Source organism: Scyliorhinus torazame, unplaced genomic scaffold (genome assembly GCF_047496885.1).
Source record: "Scyliorhinus torazame isolate Kashiwa2021f unplaced genomic scaffold, sScyTor2.1 scaffold_928, whole genome shotgun sequence".
Taxonomy (NCBI): domain Eukaryota; kingdom Metazoa; phylum Chordata; class Chondrichthyes; order Carcharhiniformes; family Scyliorhinidae; genus Scyliorhinus; species Scyliorhinus torazame.
The window spans coordinates 59,342-82,243 of NW_027308655.1; the positions used below are offsets into that span (position 1 = coordinate 59,342).

The window sequence follows — 22,902 nt, forward strand, 5'->3', positions numbered from 1 at the left end:
GTGGCGCAGTGGTTAGCACTGCTCCCTCACGGCGCTGAGCACCCGGATTTCATTTCATTTCATTTCGATCCCGGCCCGGGTCACTGCCCATGTGGAGTTTGCACATTCTCCCCGTGTTTGCGTGGGACTCACCCCACAACCCAAAGATGTGCAGGGTAGGTAGATTGGCCACGCTAAGCTGTCCCTTAATTAGAGAAAAAAATAATTGGGTACTCTAAATTAAAAAACATAATTGGGGCAAGGACTCCGACCCTGATTTACTTGCCTCTTTAATTCCACAGGCACCTGATAACATGTTCTATTCACAACACCGGCTGATCAAAACCTAGTCTAGCTTAAACATCCTGCAGGCAAACATTACTCAGAATTAATCATGCTGACTGCTCCCAAGGTGTGGAGGGGGCGGGGCGACTCATCGGCATGTCTCAGAGGCATTTCCGGAGGTATTTAAACTTTGGCAGTTTAGTGTTGAACACAGAAAGAATCTGGACCTTTAGCCGTCAACATGCAAGGGGAAACAGCCGTATCAAGGGAAGGATTCTTGGTCAAAAGGGTAAGAGAATCTTATTCATTATAAACTGCGTATCGTAACCAGTAAAGTGAGTTATGCTCCAGTATCGCTTGACATTAATAGACAGCTTTAAATATGAATCAGTGGAAATCAGGATTGTTTCTAATGGGCAATTGGTGCCGCGATAAGTTTGAGAAAAGTTTCAGTATTGTAATATTTTGGGGACCTTATTCCTTATTCTCCTCACATTACCCCCTCGAGTGGTAGTGTTAGATTTGTCTGTTCCCGCAGTTGCTTGCCCTGGGTACAAGCGTGCATAACAATTTCAGTATCCACAGGTTAGGAAATGTGTACATTCACCTACTGATATTTCTTCCTGTGTTCATTAAGCATCTCTCCAATGCCACCTTTGACTGAGATTCCTGTATCTCCCTGTTGTTTCCATGATGTGGTGCTGAGGATACCAAGATCCTGTTTTTTCTTGAACAGATGTAATGCTAAATCACAGGATGGAGTGAAAGTAAAGTGCTTATGTTTGGAAAACGTTTTAGCTATACAAAAGCTCGCTTCCTTTGTTCAGGAGTAAGAGACGATAATCTTTCATGTGGGTGCTGTTACCACTCTGCGAAGCAAGATTGAAGAAAGGTGACATGGGCAGTATTAGGACTTCTTTGTTATATATTGCAAGGCAAAATGGACCGAATGGCTTCCTTCAACCATCTTGAGTTCTCTCTGCCGCTATTCTGGACGTTAAAACTGCTGGAGCGAAGCTCTATGGGCGCAAGACGTCCTCGGGAGCCTTGCTCAAGTGATTCACACATGAGCGAAGACCGAGAGAATGCCAATGTGGATATTTGGCTGTGGAAGGAATCACAGCTAAACCTGATCTTGTCCAAACACAGGGCTTTGTAGCTGGAGTTAACAGATCCAAACTGAAGCAGTGATTCCAACAACCGCCCCCCCCCCCCCCTCCAAGCTAATAGCCAGCCAATTGTACTCTCAACTACTGAGATGAGCTAATAGATCAGCTGTGGAACATTTTGATCTGAATGACTGACTGGCTCACACCACCATATACAGTAAAAGGTCAAAGGAAAGAAAAATTTATTTTTCTCTCAAAATGTATCTGTTCAGTGGACCAGTTCACCCAGTTATGTTAGAACTAACCGTTCATTGCACCATATCCTCAAGTGAGAAACCAAGATGGCAACCAAAGAGAACTTGGAAAAAATATATTGACTGTCCTATATTCTGTGCTTTGTCGGCTGGTTGTTTTTTTGCTACTTGCTGGTTCTCATTTTTATTTCCTCCCTACCTCATCGTATTTAATGCAATCAGTGCTATTCAATGTACAGCCATCTCTGCAATTGGCATTTAAATGTGACAAAGCCAAACCAGAATGTGCTGGAAAATCTGAGCCGGTCTTGCAGCAGCTGTGTACAGAGAAAGACAACATGATTTAATGACCTCATCACGGACGACTTGGTGACGCGATAAGGCCAGTGAATCTCACGAGAGGCGTCTTGTGAGATTCACGACGCTCAAAATGCCTCTCGAGATTCAATGGAATCTTGCGAGACGGTGTGATCTGGTTCTTGCCCTTGCTAGGCTCATTTAAATATGTTTACGCCAGATTCTCTTGGGGCCCAAAAATTAATTTCTTCGCCTGGGAGACCTCGCCATGGCGTCATATAGCACTGGGTCCACGAATGTGGACTAGGCACAACAGAGGCCACATTAGATGCTGAGGAGGTCCAAAAGGTCAGAGTGGCATTTCAAAATGGCGGCCTAATCTGCGAATACTCTTCCTGCACTGGCGAGCTCAGCCAGTGTTAAGTGATTGTTAAAGTGACGCCTTTTGGGGGGGGGGGGGGGGGGAAGAGTTCCTCGCTAAGGCCAAAACAAAATGGCAAAATGCCATTAAATAGCGGTGTCGATCTCAGCACTGCAGGCGCCAAGAATCACCCCGCTAAACGAGCCCGAAAGGTACTCTGATTCTGTCCCATTAAATTGCACCCAGAATTAACAGGTGGAATTTTATAATCCAGTCATAGCTGGGGCGGGGCCAGGAAGTGCAATGAGTCGTTCAAAGGTCCACTGACTTCAGCAGCAACGGAAATTCCTGCCCACAGGAGTGTGGGGGAGGCGTAACATTCAGCCCACGAGTCGAAATTGACTCATATCCAACTCAAAAGGCAATCTTCACACCAGAAAAAACATAACTCTCTCTCTCTCTCTCTCTTTCTGCACACTAGACCTGCTGGTTTATTTCAAACATTTTTGCTTTTATTTCAGGTTCCAAAATCCACGGTATTTTATTTTAATGTTTTTATTTGATATTAAGTGATCACATGTCCAACTTGAAATCCTGATTAATTAATATTGCATTTAAATACTAGAATAAAAATAAAATACTGCAGATGCTGGAAATCTGAAATAAAGGCATGAATACTCAGCCGGTCTAGCAGCATCTGTGGGGAGAGAAGAGTCGATGGGCCGATTTTCCAGCCCACGCCCAGTCGTGCCAGACTGGGTGATACGAAGAGGCTGTTGAATCTCACGAGATTCAGATCCGCATATTTAAATGAGCCATTAGGCTCACTTAATATTCATGCACTGATTCTCCTCGCGCCCGGGAACTAGGCCTCCCCATTAATTCCCTCAACCAAATGCCATTTAGTACTGGTCCACACAAACGTAGACCAGGCATAACGGCACCTATAGGGTCTCCCAGGCCATTGGAGACACCTGGGTGGTTGGGGACAGGGCACGATGGCCCCTGGCTCTCCCTCTGGCACTTGGGCACTTTGGCACTGCTAGCCTGGCATCTTGGCACTGCCATCCTGCCACTGCCAGGGTGGCAGTGCCAGGTCTGGCCTGAGGGGAGCCAGGCCCATGAAAGGCAGTATGAAGGGTGGCGAGGGGGCGTGGTGAAGGGTGGGTATGAGGTGGCCACTATGTAGATTGGGGAGGGGGTTAAGGGTGGGTGTCCTGGAACAGTGGGACCTGAAAGGGGCGTTGGGAGGCCTGAAAAGGGGATGCCCTCAGCGACCCTAAAGCAGGGTGTTCTCACTGGGGGAGTGGTGCTGGGTAATGCCCATGGGGGCGGGGGGTTACATTGCCCATGGTCGGACGGTTGTGGGGGACCTTCAAGCTTACTTGGAGATCTGGGCACCCTTTCAAAACGGTGCTCCGATCTCTGAGGCACCAGTCTCACCATTGAGTTCAGCTCACCAATGATGGAAACATTTCTAAGTGTGGACTTGACCGGGGAGAAACTCCCCCAAGGCCCAAAAAAATGACCAAGGGCGCAACCTCGCGGCCTTATTGTGCCCAACTCAGGACACGGCGTGGCCGGTAAATCTCGCGAGAGGCCTCTTGCGCGAGATTTACTTGGCTCGCTATACGTCACGAGATCTAACGGGATCTCACGAGACATCGCGATCGAATGGGCGCGGCCTTAATTCACATAATCAAATCTGCAGTAAGGCTCCCATGAATATGCACTTTTCGGAGTTATCTAAGGCATGGCATCTAATCCCCGCGCTTCAGGGACCCCGAGCGAGCGCCGGTTAGCACTGGTGGACCAGGCTTACTGGCACTTTGGGGTGTCTCCCCCAGACAATCAGGGGCCCCTGGATGGTCAGGCTCTGGGCAGGTTCATTACTTACAAACATGCTTTTGTACTGTGTTCCCTTATTTATAAAACTCAGGTCTAAGTATAATTTATTAACTATTTTTTCAACCTGCCCTGTCCTGCCACCTTCAATGATTTATACACCCAGGTCCCTCTGCTCCTGCTTAACCCCCTCCCTGCCGACAGACGTAAGTTAAGTTTTCTGTAATTAATGATTATGATTAATGTAATTAATAGGTTTTAATTAAATAATTAAGCTGTTGCATAAAAACATGTTAGCAAGACTAAAGAATCAAAACACCACACGGTTCACTTAAAAATCATGGTTTTACTGATATTTGATTACTGAAATGATTAATACATAGGAAAACAATAGTCGATTTAGACAGGATATGGTCACCACATGTTCTTAGAGCTCCTGCACCTCATATTCAACTAGTAAAGAATTGTCCTGGTTATCAAAATTCAGCGCTAATGTGGATAAGGTACATTTTTATAGTGTAAAAATTAATATGGTCTGCGAATGTCTGTAATCGTCTCGTGTGGCATTTCTGGGCGATTCTGCTATGCTCTCCAGATGATTTTAAGATGAGCGTTTAATTTCAGGGCCACATCGTTCACAACTGGAAAGTGCGATGGTTCATATTGTCCAAGGATCAGATTCACTACTATAAAATAGAAGGGGGAAAGAAGGAGGCTCGTCCCAGACGTACCATTTCTCTGGAAGGATGTACTCTCCACTGCCCCTGTATGGAGTATGCAAACAGGCCGGTAAGAATTATAAAGCATGTTTGTACGTCCATAAAATTATAGAGCATGTTTGTGTGTTCATAAAATTGGGATAGAATGATTGCAGAAAGAGGCCATTCAACCCATCAGGTTTGAACTAACCCTCTGAAAGAACACCCTACCTAGACCCACTCCCATGCCCTATCCCCGCAACCCCACCCAATATGCTCACCTTTGGACACTTAAGGGGAAATTTAACATGGTCAATCCACCTAACCTGCACATTTTTGGACTGTGGGAGGAAACCGGAGCACCCGGAGGCAACCCACACAGACACAGAGAGAACACAGTCACCCAAGGCCGGAAGTGAACCTGGCGCTGTGAGGCTAACCACTGTGCCACCATGCTGCCCTAAATTATAAAGCATGTTTGGGTGTTTATAAAATTATAAAACATTGTTTCTGTACTTTAAGCCAATGGATTTGTTTCTTTAACTGTACAATTTTACGAATGAATTGGAGATTCCAATTGCACCATTCCTTTCTGATATTCTTTCTTGTTCGCTAGCTTCACAATTCCTGACTGATTTCCCTTTCCCCATAACACCATCGGGTTACTTTAGGCCATTGCCGTTACCCTATTACCCCTTCAACCAAGACGGCTAACAGCATTGGCAAGGCATCAAGTCTGGAACTCTTTGATCCGTATGACATTGTTTTATATGGCATGCGGCATTTAGGCACTTAACAGGACTGAGTTCCTTCAAAGCTATGCTTTAAGGAACGCAAAGCACAGTTATAAAAAAATAAATAAATAATTTAATGGAGTGTGGGTTTTGCTGGCATTTGTTGCCTATCCTGAATTACCCTTGAACTGGGGACATTTCAGTTGTGTCATAGGATCCATTTTATTCGTTCCTGAAATGCGGGGACCTTGGCAAGGCCATGTTTCCTAATTGCCCTTGAAGATGGTGATGAGCCGTCTATTGACTGCTGCAATCAGGTGCTGTTAGGGAGGGAGTTCCAAAATGTTGACCCGGTAAAGGAATAGAAATCTATTTCTAAGTCAGGATGTTGTGTGACTCAGAGGGGAACTGGGAGCTGGTGGTTTTCCCATGTGCCTTCTGCCCTTGTCCTTCTGGCTGTTAAAGCTGGCAGGTTTGGAAGGCGCTGTCGAGAAAGTCTTTGTGTGTTGCTGCAGTGTGTCTTGTTTCTGGTACATGTACTGCTGCCATTGAGCATTGATGGTGGAGGGAGTGAATGTTTAAGGTAGTGGATGGATGTCAAAAGAAGTGAGTGCTGGAACTGCACTCATCCAGGCAGGTGGACAGTATTCCACCACACGGTTGACTTGTACTCCAGTTACCTTTTTGGTCAATGAAAACTCTTGGGAGATTAATAGTGGAGGAATTCAGTGATGGCGATGCTGAATGTCAGGGGAAATGTTCAGATTCTCTCTTGGAGAATTTTGATAGAGAGAACAAAAGTTTTCGAAACAAATTGTATCTTTACCTATTTTTCAGTTGTTGATTAAATTGAAGGCAAAGAATTCCATTGAGCATTTCCTAGAAGCGTCTTCCCGTGAGCAGCGAGATTCCTGGGCTGCAGACATTCAAAAAACGATCAGAGCTTCTAATCCAGATCGCCAAGAGCAACCAAACTCTCCAGCTGTGCTCGTTGACATACCAGCAAACGTCTGCCTCAGGTAAATGTTTCTTTTTTACTGTTAATATGTCTTGTTTGTTCTCCTCCAAGAATTTTCAGTTTCTTGTTTGTGGGTTGTGAACTTATTCAAGACTATAGTTCCACACAGAGTGACAGTTCTGCAATCCTATAAACGTCAACTTAACCACTTGGCATATGTTGGCCAAGGCTGATCCTGTCTTCAAACAATATCTACACATTTTCAGCTGGAATCATTGTAATAGGAATTATTGAATCATAGGCCAGGATTTTCTGCCCTTCCCCACGTGGCGTGTGTTTCCACAGTGGAGGTGGCTCACCATTGGCCGGCAGGATCTACCGGTCCCTCCGAAGCCTATGGCGTTTTGTACCGCTCTCTCACCCGCCATGGGGGTTTGCCTTCAGGAGGACTGGAAGATATGGCCGGCCAGAAAATCCCGCCCATAGAATCTTATAGAGCAACGCCAGTCAGTCCCATCGTTTCCATGCTGGCTCTTTGAAACACTTGTCCAACTCCACTCCTGTTCTTCATAGCCCTGGAAATGTCCCCTTATTGACAGTATGAATCCAGTTTCTTTTAAAATTTACTATTAAATCTGCTTCCACTATCATTTTGGGTGGTATATTCCAGGTCATCACAGCTTAACTAGTACACCCAATGTTAATTGCAACAGACCTAATACCACCCTGGCTGAGATTATCTAACTGAGCACAAACCTGGGATCAAACCCAGGATCGCTGTGGTTTGGGAGTTTATACAATCTCAGCCAATGAGAAAATCAAAGCAATATCTTTCAGAGTGACGTTACCGCAGCACCTTACTGATGCACCTGTTTTGAAAAATGTCCATGGCTGACCTCCATAATACAGAGACTTGTGGGAAATCTACCTTAAGTGTGGCAATTATATATCTTTGATATGATCTAGTTTATATCATAACAGGGGAAGAAGCCGAGCGTTATTACTGTACATCAATGGCCACAACGGCCGCAAATGCTGCTGTTTGTGGTCACCTAAAATAAACCTGTTGCTTAATGTCTCAAATAATTTTATGTGTAGGATGTTTAATGTTATCCCTACCTTCTGTTATTCAGTAAGGAGGAAATACTACAGTACATTGGATTGCCTATTGATTCTGATCTATTACTATTTTAACAGCTTTTCACTAATATTCAGTTCAACCATAAAATCAAGGATCCAGACATTAATATCATAGCTATTAAAATTAACCTAATTAGAACATTAGTTAGAGTAGTGTAGAAGGTTAAGTCACTGGACAAGTAATGCAGAGACTTGGATTAATACGCCAGAGAACGTGAGTTCAAATCTCACAGAGGAAGCTTGTGAATTTGAATATAGTTTTGAAAAGAAAATTGGAAATCAAAAGCTGGTATCCGTAAAATGACCATTAAATTATTGGATTGTCAAAAAAAAAACCACTGCTTTAATAATTCCTTCAGGGAAAGCCTCAGTCTGGTCTCTATGTGACTCCAGGCCCACATCAATGTCATTGATATTTAATTGCTCCCTGAAGAGGCCGACCGAGATCTCATTTGTATTAAAGTTATTTTCAGCAGTTCAAGGAGAAAACCTTCACATCAAATTTTCAGGGAAATTAGGAATGGGCAATAAATGCTTTGCCAACAGCTCCCCACATCCGAGAATGAATAGATAACTAAAATAAATGATGCTACCTTTTTTAATTTATAGTCACTTAATCATTGACATGCAAGAGACCGGCAATGGGATCAAAGAGATGACAAATGGTGAATATGGGAATACCTACAAACTGTGCTTTACAGGTAAGCAAGGGAATTGTGGAAGCCCAGAGAAAGCTTACGTTTTTTACCTGCTATTTTTATTCTTTCTGGTTTTCTTCCCTCCTTGCTGGAACATATGGGCCGGGATTCTTCAAAATGGCGGCTAAGTGTTGATGTCGGCGTAAACACCAGAGTGTTTCATGCCGGCGCCAATGGGCCTCTTGGCCCAGTGATTCCATGGCCCACAGGGGCCAGCACGGCACCGGAGTGCTCCACGGTACTCCGGCTGCTTATACGCGGCCCTGCACTGCCGGCTGCGGGTCCGCGCATGCGCGCTTCCGCGCCGGCCTTGTGCGACATAGCGGACCCACAGTGCGCCGGCACGGAAGAAGGTAGGCCCCCCAGATCGCGCTCGCCGGCCCACGATCGCGGGCCTGGCCATCGTGGAGGCCCCCCCCCTCCCTCGGAGACTGATCCCCCCCCCCCACCAACCAGGACGGCCACCGCAGCCGCGATGCTGAGCTCCCAATGGGTGGAACCAAAGGTGAACCACGGCAGCGGGAATTCGGCCGGGCGACCACGGCGAATCGCCGCAGGGGGCGCTTTCAACGGCCCCCGACCGGTGCCGCGTCGACCACGCACGTGTGACTGCCGCTGATTCTCCGGTCACCAGAGGTTCGCGTCCCAACGTCAGACCCGATCGCGGGTCTGATGCCCCATTCTCCACCCCCGCGCCGAGCGCGATTTCGCCACAGAGGTTCAGAGAATCCCGGCCATGGTTCCAGTAAATCCTCTGTGGTCATTCTTCATGTGTATACTTTTAACAATGAGTATCAACAGGCTGTGAGGGATCACAGTTCAGCCCAATGCTTTCTTCAACTGACCACACCCCACCCCTCCCAACACATGTACACCTTCCAGTTACAGTGACCGGCTATCAGGACAGGAATCTTGGCCAATTACCTCCCTTCCCCACTCCAAACAGTGTTTCTGTTTCATCCAGAAGGGTAGTATCGCCATCACAACTGAATATCCTACAAACCTGCCAAGTGTCACTCAGTTCGAACGGCACTCGCTCATTTGTGTTTAATAATATGAAGGATTATTTTGAACCCTTCAATACCGATGTTTCCTTCCCCATGACGATTCAATCACAAGAAACATTTTTCGATGAGACATCAAGGTTAAATAGAATAACATTTACCTAATCCCAATTACCTGCTCTGGTTCTTCATTATCCCTTTATTCCCCTTTCCCTTTATTCCCTCTGTTTAATCTATGATTAAATGTTGACATTGTTTCAATCACTAACTCCAGTAATCGATTCTACAGACTCACAACCCAGTGTGCCAAAAGGTTTATTCTGCTTCAAGCCTAAAATGTTTATTCCCTTGCTTCCAACCAAGTGTCTAGTAGCTTCTGTGTTGTCTGTTTACTTTCCTCTGAGTCAACACCCAGGCTTTCCTCTGAGTCAACACCCAGGCTTAACGAATCAAGCACAGTAAGCATAGATCAGTTATATCATACATTGTAATGTAAATGTCGGCACAGTCCCAGAGGTCGATATGCTGCTCTCCCCTTTTGGGGCCGACTGTTGGTGACTGTTGGTGTCCCAGAGGTCGATATGCTGCTCTCCCCTTTTGGGGCCGACTGTTGGTGATTTAAACTGAAGGTCACCACACCTCAGGCGAGGGACAAAGTTGAGGAGGTGGGGCCTTCATGAAAAACTTCAGCCGGTACGGGAATTGAACCCACACTGTTGGCATCACTCCACATCACGAATCAGCCAACTGAGCTAACCGATACCCAGTTGAACACTACACTTTAGCAGGTGGCATTGTACCATATTACCCACAATATCTGTCCTATAGTCTAGAATTCAAAATTGCACACCATACCCCAGCTGGGATCCTACTGTTCTGGGCGAGGTGTTTTCAGAATCCCAAAATGTATCATGGAGTTCAACCAACCTCTCCCTTTAATGTATTTGTTGCTTTTCCTAGCACACGGCTTTTCCCCTAGGTGTGGGATTACAATTATGGACACATGGGTTTTTAAACACAAAACACTGTTTATTCCATGAACTCAACTTAACATCTTAAATAAACATTGGATCTCTTAACACCCCTTACTTCAAAGATAACTCAGAAATTATTGCAACAGTAAATAATTCCTTAAAATGTTCCTTCAAACTTCCAAGAGACTTAACACCTTTAAACAGTTTCACATCAGGTTAAAGAATATATATATTTTCTGTAGAATGGCAGAGATATATTAGCTTGTTGACTTCAGCTCCAGCACCTTGCTTTCTTCCTGAAGCTCTCTGGAAACACACAGACACACACAAACTGCTTTTTCCAACTGCAAAATGGCTGGCCTGACCTCGGCTCCACCCACTTTCTGACATCACTGTTTTCTTAAAGGTACATTGCTTAAACATCCATGTCTTAAAGGTATCCTCACATGACACTACTAAGGATTTATATAAAATCACCAATACACTTTGACTTCTATTATACCAGCAAAGGAACAAACTTGGATTTAAAAATCTTGATTGATTTAAAATTAAAACTAGCGATTTCACAATGTGAGGGAGTTCATATTTATAAAAGCAAACATTTTCTTAATATAGATAAAAGATGAATAAATAGGGAACTGTAATCTCCCAATTTAAATCAGGAATGCAACTATGTTCAGGAAGGTACAATAAGTTACCTTTATAGCAACTACAGTTCTGTGAATTTAGTTTCTATTGTTGGAAAAAGATTTTATGGAAATGCATGGGGTTTTGTTTTGAATCTTTCAGCCATGATATTAATGAATGGCAGAATAGGGCCCAGGGGCTCTAATCTTCTCCCGTTCCTAAAATATAGGTTAGAAAAGTCTGAAGTTTGTCAGAAGTCAGAGAAAACAAATAATTTTAACAGTTGAAAAAATCAGCATAGTCTCTCTAATTGGTTAGCACTGTTGCCTCACAGCACCAGGGACCCGGATTCAATTCCAACCTTGGGTAACTACCTGTGTTGCGTCTGCATGTTCTCTTCATGTCTACGTGGGTTTCTTCCGGGTGCTCCGGTTTCTTCCCACAGTCCAAAGATATGTAAGTTCATGTTAAATTGCCGCTTAGTGTTCCAAGGTGAGGTGGGATTATGGGGATTGGCCGGGCCCTGGGTGGGCGCTCTTTCGAAGGGTCACTGCAGGCTTGATGGGCCGAATGGCCTCCTTCTGAACTGGGGGATTGGGCGGGCCCCGGGTGTGTGCTCTTTCGGAGGGTCACTGCAGGCTTGATGGGCTGAATGGCCTCCTTCTGAACTGTAGTGATTCTTTCTGAACTGTAGTGATTCTGAACTGTAGTGATTCTATGTTTTATATTGTAATTCAAAACTAGAGCACACATGGGTTTTTGGGAAACCAAAAAATGTATTTGCAGGTAAAATCCTATTGAAATCAATGTGTAAAATAAGTTTTATTAGGAAAGGAAAGAGGGTACACCTTGCGTGAAAATCAGAAAATTTGAATGGTTCAGCAAGGGGTGGGGGGGAGGAGATTAAAATCAGGAATATTGAAAACGTAAACTTGGTGAAATTTGTTTCTTTCTCATTCTCCTTTGGGACAAGATTCCTGACAGCCAAGCTGAACTTGGCCTTCACTAAAATATTAGGGTCTAGGTGTCCTCAAGTGCCTCTGTGTAATTCTTCTGTTATGTTTCTAGTGTGACTAAGCTAATTCAGTGCTTTAACTTCTGATATACCAAGTTCGTAATGTTTGTTTTCGAGTGGGAACTGATGCTTGATGAGATTGCTTACTGAACATTTCCAAAGAAAAGCCTAAGGAACAAGTGGTGACAAGAAGATATAGTTTCTTTAGGTATCTGCATCCTGGTCCCTTTCAGTTAATGTAAATGTTTACTTAGTAAGATAGCACTACAAGAAGGAACAGGGACATAAAACCAATTTAAAAGAAATTTCCAATTCAAAAGAAATGTCCAATTCCAATTGATAATAACCTTTTATATGTATATATCTTATCAGATCTGAAAGTTGAGCAATAAGCTAGTGATATCAAGCCTTCACTGTATTTCAGTTTTGGTACTGTGTGATTCAGTTTAATAAAGATCTAAATACATATTTTCTGCCTTTTTAAAAGCTGATTTAAAGAAAATATGTCAATAGTAAAACTATTATCCCTTTGGGGATCTTTTAAAAGGTAACAAAAATGAAAACAGTATGTAATTTAGCACTGTGTGGCGCAAAACCACAATTTTACAAATTATCTGTTTAGATAATGGGCCTGCAGGTTTGGGGAGCTCTGACTCTCCCTGACTCTCCACTGTGTTCCGTCAATCTCTCGACCAATTCTCTGAGTGGAGATAATTATTTAATGTCTTTATTCTTCGGTTTAAAGGTGCTACTGTGATTGACTGGCTGGTGTCCAGAAATGTTGTCCAACTCCGTTCAGATGGTGTCACGATAGCCTCCCTCCTAATTGAAGACGATTTCATTGTACCAGTTGGAGATAAAAGTACAAAAGCTACGTGGAATATGTCCGGCACAGAAGTGTTCCTCGATGATTCTACAGCCCTTTATTGCTTTGTAAGTCTCCAGTAGTGCACAGTATTGCTCTTTACCTTTTCTCCTTATTCATTTTCTCCTCTTCTGAAGGTGTTTATTCTTTACCCTGGACCATAGTTCCGGTACCACCATCCAAATTAGGGTAGCCCTGGAGTCTCCCGGAGTGGGATGTGACGATCCAGGCATTGCTGCTAGCAACCTGAGAGAATTCTGTCCTTTGTCTCTTCTGCTATGTTAACACCACCCCAACACTCTCACGGCTCTGTGGCATCAATGGCTGTCCTTACAGTACAACCTCCACCTCCATGACATCTCCCCACCCCTCCCCTAGCATTGCACAGGGCTCTGCTTAGGGTTTTTGGCTTGCGTCATAATAAGCATCCCATTGTTACACTTTCTTTTTGCTTCTGGCCAACTGAGGGGATGGCGAGGATCAAGGTAATGTTACTGAACTAGTTATCTAGAAGCCTGGGCTAATGCTCCAGAGGCACTGGTTCAAATACCACCACAACAACTTGGGTATTTAATTCAATTATTGTAATAAATAAATAGGGAATAAAATACGTCACATTATTGATAATTACAAAAGTACCAGATTGTCATAAAAACCCAGCAACTTCACTAACATCCTTCAGGAGGGAAAAAATCTGCCATCCTTACCTGGTCGGTCGACATGTGATTCCAGACCCACAGCAATGTGGTTGACTCTTAACTGCCCTCTGAAATGGCCTCGCAAACCACTCAGTTCAAGGACAATTAGGGAAGGGCAACAAACGCCAGCGAAACCCACGACCCGTAAATTAATTTTAAAAAAAAACTTTGTCATAATAAAAGCAAAATACTGCAGATGCTGGGAATCTGAAATAAAAACAAAGTGCTGGCAGCATCTGTGGAGCGAGAAAAGGAGTTAATGCGACTCCTTATGACTTATTCTGAACTGACAGTAGAATGACATTCATAATTAGACTCATAGAACCGTTATGGCACAGAAAGTGCATCCAGCTCGACGTGCCTGTGCCAGTGAAAAAGAAACTATGAGAAACTAGCTGCCCATTCTATTCCCACCTTCCAACAACTTGTCCGTGGCTTTGTAGATTACAGCACACTTCAGGTGCAGATCCAGGCACCTTTTAAATGAGTTGAGAGTTTCTGCCTCAACCACCAAACCAGACAACAAATTCCAGACTCCCATTACTGTCTGGGTGAAGAGGTTTTCCCTCAATGTCCCCTCTAATCCTTCCTCCAGTGACCTTCAGTATGTGCCCCTTGGTAATTGGCCTTTCTACTAGGGGAAATAAGGCATTCCTGTCTGTAAGTATGGCAGGATCGATGGTGTGCAGTCGCTTCTAATAATCCCAAAAGTTTTGTTCCTGTTTTATTTCCCAAAACCTTGCTAAAGGTCAACTTTTTGTTGACCTTTGGTGATCTTTGATTTGGAATTGTGGGTTCCAAGTTAATTTTAATGAATGTAAATTATTGAACCTGGTGATGTGAAGAACATCTTGATGTGTCTGTGTGGTGTTTGTGCAGATGGAGATCGTCAAATCATGCAGAGTAGGCCACTCGGCCCAATGTGCCTGTGACAACTCTTTGAAAGAATTACCACTTAGCCACAGTCCTTTACTCACCTCGCCCTGCCCCTCCCCACAGAAGTTTTTTTTTTTAATAAACTTATATCCAACTACCTTTTGAAACTGTCAATAAAATCTGCCCCCACCAACCTTTCAGGCAGCACATTCCAGTTTGCAGCCTGCTGTATAAAATAAATGTCTCCTCACTTTCGCCTCTTGCTTTTTTGCCAATTATTTTAAAGCTTTAACCTCTGGCTGCCGATGGAAACAATTTATCCTTGTATTGTAGATTGAAAACCTGGTAGACACATTGGGCGAAATTCTCCAGTATCGGCGCGATGTCCGCCGACTGGCGCCCAAAATGGCGCAAATCAGTCGGGCATCGCGCCGCCCCAAAGGTGCGGAATACTCCGCCTCTTGGGGGGCCGAGCCCCAACCTTCAGGGGCTAGGCCCGCGCCGGACGGATTTACACCCCGCCAGCTGGCGGAAAAGGCCTTTGGTGCCCCGCCAGCTGGCGCGGAAATGACATCTCCGGGCGGCACATGCGCGGGAGCGTTAGCAGCCGCTGACGGCATTCCCGCGCATGCCCAGTGGAGGGAGTCTCTTCCGCCTCCGCCATGGTGGAGACTGTGGCAAAGGCGGAAGGAAAAGAGTGCCCCACGGCACAGGCCCGCCCGCTGATCGGTGGGCCCCGATCGCGGGCCAGGCCACTGTGGGGGCACCCCCCCGGGCCAGATCGCCCCGCGGGCCCCCCCCCCCCCCCCCCCCCAGGACCCCGGAGCCCGCCCGAGCCGCCTTGTCCCGCCGTTAAGGTAGGTGGTTTAATCTACGCCGGCGGGACAGGCATTTTAGCAGCGGGACTTCGGCCCATCTGGGCAGGAGAATCGCAGGGGGGGGGGGGGGGGCCCGCCAACTGGTGCGGCGCGATTCCTGTCCCCGCGAATATCCGGTGCCAGAGAATTCGGCAACCGGCGGGGGCGGGATTCACGCCAGCCCCGGCGATTCTCCGACCCGGTGGGGGATCAGAGAATCTTGTCCCTTGTCACAATAAATTGTTGTCCAAAGCAAATGTACCAGTGATTGCACCAACAGAGTTCAACAGCACAATACTTGACACCTGCTTCATGTCGTTGTTAACCCCCCGCCTGCCCCATTAGGTGTTGACGTCGCATTGGGCCTCCTAAAGGGGAAACCAGTGATATTTTAAAACTCCCGTCCCAATTATGAGGGCGGAGGATGAAGGACGGGAAGCTATAAGTTAACTCTTGCATTCTGTATTTTCCGTAGGCAAAAAATGAGAGGAAGACTGACAATGACGATATAGAAATACCTCTCATAGAACTTAGTGGCAAGATTGTGAAGCAAGGGTTTTTGATGAAGCAGGTAATCTGGGTCCTAATCTTTGAAATTCATTTAGCTTGAAATGTGAATATTCTGCAATTAATTTAATTATGCCAAGCCCTGTGTTGGAAGAACAACAAAAAAGCTGCTTTACAATTGTTTAATAACGATGGTTTCCGGAGTTTACAGGTTGATCAAAATATTGGTCAAAATCCTGGAACCCCCCTCCTTTAACAGCACTGTGGTTATCCCTACTCTACATGGACTGCAGTGCTGCAAGAAGATGGCTCACCACTACCTTCTTAAGGGAAACTGGGGATGGGCAATAAATGCTGGCCTAGCCAAATCCTACAAATTAATGAAAAAAATATATTGATTAATGTAGTTTTTCACAGTAACTTCATTGCAGTGTTAATGTTAGCCTACTTGTGACAATAATAAAGATCATTATTATTTAAAGTGAATTTGTTAACCGGAGTATGACAGGCCTGAATGGATAGTGTTCAAGATCTGGCCTGTGCCAAGTTATCTGCTTAAAGGAAAGGTTGACCTGATGGAAAGTGTGACTGTGTAGATGTCAGTTAAAGGATCAGGTCTGGTTGTACAACCTGTTCATATATGACGAATGGCAGTTTGAACTCTGTACGAGAGATAAACGGATACCCTGGTATCATATCCCAGCAATTCAGTGGCAGTAGTTTAATTTTGGGTGATGGCATAAACTGACAAATCAGCTGCCCCTGTATCTCCCCTGCTCTTCATTTCAAATGACATTAGTTCAAACAATAATTGGGAGGGTTTTATATGGGGGTTCTAATCCGATGTTGTCCAGTATACACGATTGTCCCACTGTCTTCATAGCTGGAAAAGGAAACTAAATTGGAACATGGGGTGTGGACAGGGGAGTCAGAAGGGGAAATGAAGGGCCGGGGGTATTTCGCATGGGATTTGGGTGTTGATGCCAAATAGGGTTGCCAGGTTGGCACTTGTTGGAAATGCAAGCACTATCTTGCTGGAGGCTGCCTTTTTATTGGCTACCTCTGCATTCACTATCCTATTAAAGAATCCGGATGGGATCTCAACGCTGCCAGTCCAATCAGAGAGCCAGCAACTGTGGAGCCTCGGCAGCCACCTGAGGGGAGATGAGCCCTGCTGAGGCAGGGCAGAGATTGCAAGGGTGCCTCAACACGGAGGTTTATTTTGGGCCTTAGGTGTGGCCTTCCATGTCGTTGGCCCTCTCTTTGGGGTAAGGATCCTCCAGCTCTGGTGCCCCACCTCCCACAGGGGTCTGACTTGATTGAGATGTCAACTCCTGCATATGGCTGGGAGGGGCCAGTGTGCAGTCAGCAAAATACCACTAGGTGGGGCCTCAAAGTTACCCCATAATTGAAGCCTTAATCATCATAATTGGCTTCCTAGTTCTGTGGTGCAGGAGCCAATCATGTTCCCTAACTTCCTGGGTGGTGGAAAATGTTGGAGCATCATCCAGGTGCTCCTGTCCATTATTATCCCAGCCTACTCACCTCATGGGACCACAAAAATCCAGCCACAAGTTTGCAAATAGTGAATTTGGCTTTTTAATTTTGTCAGAAAAAGCCAAATTCATCACTTCAAAACTTTTGGCCTGGATTTTCCATCTTGTTTAAGTAGATTGGAACTAAAAGGAACCGTGACGGATTTGTGCACATTTTCAGTTATTACCATTGCACTGGCTATTTTGCGAAGTAATTATATGTTCTTTTACATAATCGTTAACACAATTATTCATAAGGCTGCTTTGAATATACTTACGGTCCAATGGTATTGTGAATGAGCTAGCTCACTTTAGAATATAGGCCAGTTTTTCCAGTTGTTGCGTAAGTGAATTTTTGTCAATGTATTATAAAGTTAAATATTATCATTGAAACATTGAAGAGTCAGTGTTTCTGCCAGACTAAATGGTTTTATATTCCAAGTTGTAAAATACTGCCCAGCTTTGGCCTGTATTGCATTCAAGACCAATTTATAAAAATTTATATTGAGGTATTTGAAATTTTTTATAACATTAACAAAAACAATAACATCCACATGGCAAAATGAACATTTCCCCCCCCCCCCCCCCTCAGCCCAATCTTCACACACCTCAACCAAACAACAATCCTCCCCCCGCTTGGAATTCTGCATCTGCTGACATTTTAATTTTCCCCGAGAAAGTCGGCGAACGGCTGCCACCTCCGGGAGAACCCTAACATTGACCCTCGAGACTGAGAAACCCAGCCATGTCACTAACCCAGGTCTCTGCACTCAGGGGCTTCGAGTCCCTCCTTAATAAGATCTGTCTCCGGGCTACCAGGGAGACAAAGGCCAGAACGTCGGCCTCTTTTGCCCCCTGAACTCCCGGATCTTCCGACACTCCAAAGATCGCTACCTCCGGATTCAGCACCACCCGTGTTTTTAGCACTGTGGACGTTGCCTTAGCAAAACCCTCTAAGCTTCGGGCATGCCCAAAACATGTGGACATGATTTGCTGGGCTCCTCGCACACCTATCCTCTACCCCGAAAAACTTGCTCATCCTAGCCACTGTCATGTGTGCCCGGTGGATTACCTTAAATTGTATCAGGCTAAGCCTGGCGCACGATGAGGAGGTATTAACCCTGCTCAGGGCATCTGCCCACAGACCAGCCTCTGTCTCCTCCTAGCTCGCCCTCCCACTAGCCCTTAAGCTCCTCCACCGGAGTTTCCTCCGCCTCCGAAAGCTCCTGGTAAATATCCGATACCTTCCCCTCTCCCACCCAGGTACTAGAAACTACTCTATCCTGTATGCCCCGTGGCGGCAGCAGCGGAAAGGCCGGCACCTCCTTTCTCAGGAAGTCTTGCACCTGCAAATACCTAAAACCATTCCCTGGTGGCAATTTAAATTTTTCCTCCAAAGCTTTCAAGCTGGGAAAGCTTCCATCTATAAATAGATCCCCCATCCTTCTGATTCCTGCCCCCTCCGGAACCCGCCATCTAGCCTACCCAGTACAAACCTGTGGTTGTTATAAATCGGGGTCCAAATCGATGCTCCCTCCACTCTCTTATATCTCCTCCATTGCTCTCAGAGCCGCCACTACCACCGGACTTGTGGAGTATAGGACCGGCGAGAACGGCAGAGGTGCCGTTACCAGTGCTCCCAGACTGGTGTCTTTACATGACGCCGCCTCCATCCGCTCCATGCCGACCCCTCCCCCACTACCCAATCATGGCTATATTAGCCGCCCAGTAGTAATTGCAGACGTTCGGCAGCGCCAACCCACCCTCCCCCCCCGACTGCGCTCCAGCAACACTTTCCTCACTCGCGGGGTTTTACTCGCCCACACAAAGCCCAAAATAATCTTATTCACCCGCTTGAAAAAGGCCTTGGGGATGAAGATGGGGAGGCACTGAAAGACAAATAGAAATCTGGGGAGGACCGTCATTTTCACGGTCTGTACCCTCCCCGCCAGTGATAGCGGGAGCATGTCCCATCTCCAAGTCCCCTTCCATTTGTTCTTCCAACCGGGATAGGTTTAACTTGTGTAGTACCTGCCATTTCCGGGCCATCTGGATTCCCAGATATCGAAAGCTCTTCCCTGCCATTCTAAGCGGCAGCTCTCCCAGTCTCTTCCTGCCCTCTTGCCTGGATCACAAACAGTTCAAGACCAATTTAATGTATCATAGTGCATTCTAAGAGCTGCTTTACAATGCGAGAAGGCCAGAGACTCTGCTGAATGTCAATTTCCATGCTAAATGTTTAGGAAAATATTATCTTTGTGAAACTTTAAATCTTTCTGAATTCCGAGATACTAAACATGGTGAATTTTGTTTTGCGATCAGGGGCACAAAAGGAAGAATTGGAAAGTGAGAAGATTTGTTCTGAGGTCTGAGCCTTCACACTTGCACTACTATGATCCCTGCAAGGTTGGTATTGTCCATTTTAACTTCCGTTTTATGTGTGAATGTGTCTATTGCTTTAATTTTTCTGTCATGCCACTTCAGGATCAGTCGCTGGAGGGGTCCCCGTTGCAGAGTGAGATGGAAGTGTTCCCGTAGCAGAGAGTGAGGTGGAGGGGTTCTCGTAGCAGAGTGAGGTATCTGCCTCGACTCCCCCCCCCCCCCCCACTCCAAAAAAGCAAATTATTGTGGATGTTGGAAATCTGAAATAAAAAAAAATGCCGATAATGCTCAGCAAGTCACGCCATCAGAGTTCTGATGAAAGTTCATTGACCTGAAATGTTAATTCTGTTTCTCTCTCTCCATAGATACTGCCTGACCTGCTGAGTACTTCCAGCATTTTTCTTGTTAATGCTCTGATACTTTTTTACTAATTAAGTCTGAAGTGTTTAGCATATATCCTGATCTCAACCACATCTAAATTATTCAAGCTGGTTTAATGGGTCTGTTAAAAATAGTAAACAAAGGAATATCATATGAATATTATCTCATGAGCACTGAAATATTGTCAAAAGGCATCCTCCAGCCTGAATTGACTAGTGTATTGTATATCTGTAATATTTAAAGCTGTCACACAGCTGTAGCTCATTGGGTAACATTAGCGCCTCTGAAACAGAAAGTTCTGGATTCATGGCCCAATGCAGAGACTTGAACACAGATCTAAACTGACACTCCAGTACTGCATCTGAGGGAGTGCCACACTATGGAGGTGTCTTTGGGGGTTCAAAGTTGTGAGACTACTCCCACCTTCTTTACGAGTTAGGTCTTGCCTAATACCTCATAAGGAGGCTGATCTTGGATCTACAGTCTCTCACTTCAAGTCCTTTCCACCGCTTCTCGTGGTGAACTGTGATAACCTGTCTCATGTAAAAGACATGTTGTAAGGGCAAAACAAAGTCCATTGTGAACAGGAAGATGACACCTACAATTATTTAGTGATTGTTGGCACAATAGTGGTGCAGTGTGAACTGCAGGAAAAAGGCGAAAGCAGAGAGACACCCTGCATCGGCCATCCACTGCAACTGCAAGGTTGATAGCTTGGGTCCTCTTTGACTATGGGATCATGCAAAAACAGCCAAGAGAGATGGGTAGGCAGAATGTACTCTGCTGTAATCAAATTCCTCAGTGTAGGTTGAGCTGTGAAGTGTGGCCCACAGAAAGACAAAAATATGGAATATTCAAAATAAAGATTCCTGTTTCACTTGCAGTCAGTCTGTGCTGCTGGCATGTCTAACATTTCCAAACATTTATTTTGAGTCAATCATGAATGTTTTTCTCAACTGACCTGAAATAACTGCTTTGCATTATTAGGAAACAAATAATCAGCCTGTTGGTGGGTTGTCACTTCGAGGCTGCTTGGTTTCTGCTTTGGAAGACCATGGAATCCCACCAGGTGAGACTTGATTTCCCATTATTAGAACAGGTGAAGATGGAGGGATTAGTTGAGCAAATTAACCAGTGAAATGTTGGGCAACATTCGTGAGGCCCTTAAAGTACAATAATATGAATGTGGCAATTACAGGTTGTGTGGGCAGGGAAAACCCTGTGAGTAAAGAGGGCACTCCTGGAATGGGGTCGCAGAGAGGAGGGCCTGGCCCTCCCAAGCTTTATTAATTATTACTGGTCGGCCAACATATCGATGGACAAGAAGTGGGTAGTGGGGGAGGGGTCGGCCTGGGAGCGAGTGGAAGCGGCATCCTGCAAGGGTACGAGTTTGGAGGCTTTACTAATGGCGCACTTGCCGTTCTCGCCAGCTCGGTACTCCACAAGCCCTGTGGTGGTGGCAGCCCTAAGGGTGTGGGGGCAATGGAGGCAGCACATGGGATTAGAGGGGGCATCAGTGTGGTCTCCGATTTGTAACAATCACCGGTTTGTCCCGGGGAGGCTGGATGGGGGCTTCAGGAAGGTGGCAGCAGGCAAGGATCGAGAGATTTAGGGATTTATTTATCGAGGAGGGCTTTCCGACCTTGAAGGCACTAGAGGAGGAGTTTGAGCTACCAGGCGGGAATGGGTTTCGATACCTTTAGGTCCGGGACTTTGTACGAAGGCAAGTTCCAAGCTTTCCTCGCCTCCCCCTGAGGGGACTACAGGATAAGGTGATGTCAAAAACTGGTGTTGGAGAGGGGAGGATTTCAGAGATATACAAGGGAGTGGGAGGGGACCCCGATCAGGAAGGTGAAGTGGAAATGGGAAGGAGAGCTGGAAATGGAAAAATGGGAAAAAGCCTTGAAGAGTCAATTCATCCTCGTCCTGTGCCACACTTGGCTTGATCCAGTTCAAAGTGGTCCACAGGGCCCACATGACGGTAGCCTGCATGAGCAGGTTCTTTGACGAGGTGGAGGACAGATGTGGGCGGTGTGGGGGTAGCCTGGCTAACCATGTGCATATATTCTGGGCATGTCTGAAGTTGAGGGGATTCTGGCAGGGATTTGCGGATGTTATGTCAGAAGTCCTAGAAGAGAGGGTAACTCCGAGTCCAGAACTGGCAATATTTGGGGTATCGGATGATATGGGGGCCAAAGGGGGGGGGGGGGGGGGGGGGGGGGGGGGAGGGAGGCCGATGTCCTGGCCTTCTCCTCCCTGGTAGCCCAGAGATGGATTTTGCTGGGATGGAGGGGACTCTGAGACCCCGAAGTCGGGTGTGTGGATCAGCGATATGGCAGCGTTTCTCAGCCTGGAAAAAAAATCAGTTCACCTTGAGAGGATCAATTCAGGGATTCGCCCAGAGATGGATTCGCCCAGAGATGGCATCGACTTCTTCAAAGAAAATTGAATGTCAGCAGTAAGGGGGGAGGAGGGGGAAAGGGGGGGGGGGAGAAAATAGGAGGCATGGCAGTGTTAGATAAGGACAGGGAACTCAGTATACAGGTAATTAGGGAATAGGGCGGAGGTAGTAGGGGACATTGTTTTTTCAGGTTTTTTGCGTGTGTCGGCCCACACGGTTAAGAAATGTTAATGTGTTAAGCTGTGAAAATTACAAATGCTTCTATAAAATATTTTCTAAAAAAAAAACCAATATGGTGATTATGGTACTGGAGTTGCAAAAGAGGTCATGGACTAGCAACAAAGGTCAAGTTCCAAATCAACTACTATAAATGTGGTGATTTTTGTGCTGATATCAAAAAATAAAAAATTCTACTGAATTAT

General features: G+C 45.6%; 1 protein-coding gene across 1 annotated transcript; it reads left to right on the forward strand.

Moving 5' to 3' along the window:
• Nucleotides 1-446: 446 nt before the first annotated feature.
• Nucleotides 447-21,148, forward strand: LOC140406850 (pleckstrin-2-like; the record flags this gene model as incomplete). Its single annotated transcript, XM_072494733.1, has 8 exons — nt 447-553; nt 4,755-4,919; nt 6,400-6,581; nt 8,270-8,361; nt 12,724-12,911; nt 15,750-15,845; nt 19,639-19,722; nt 21,067-21,148. Coding segments are annotated over exons 1-8 (937 nt in total), but the record flags the coding sequence as incomplete, so codon positions are not given.
• Nucleotides 21,149-22,902: the final 1,754 nt, after the last annotated feature.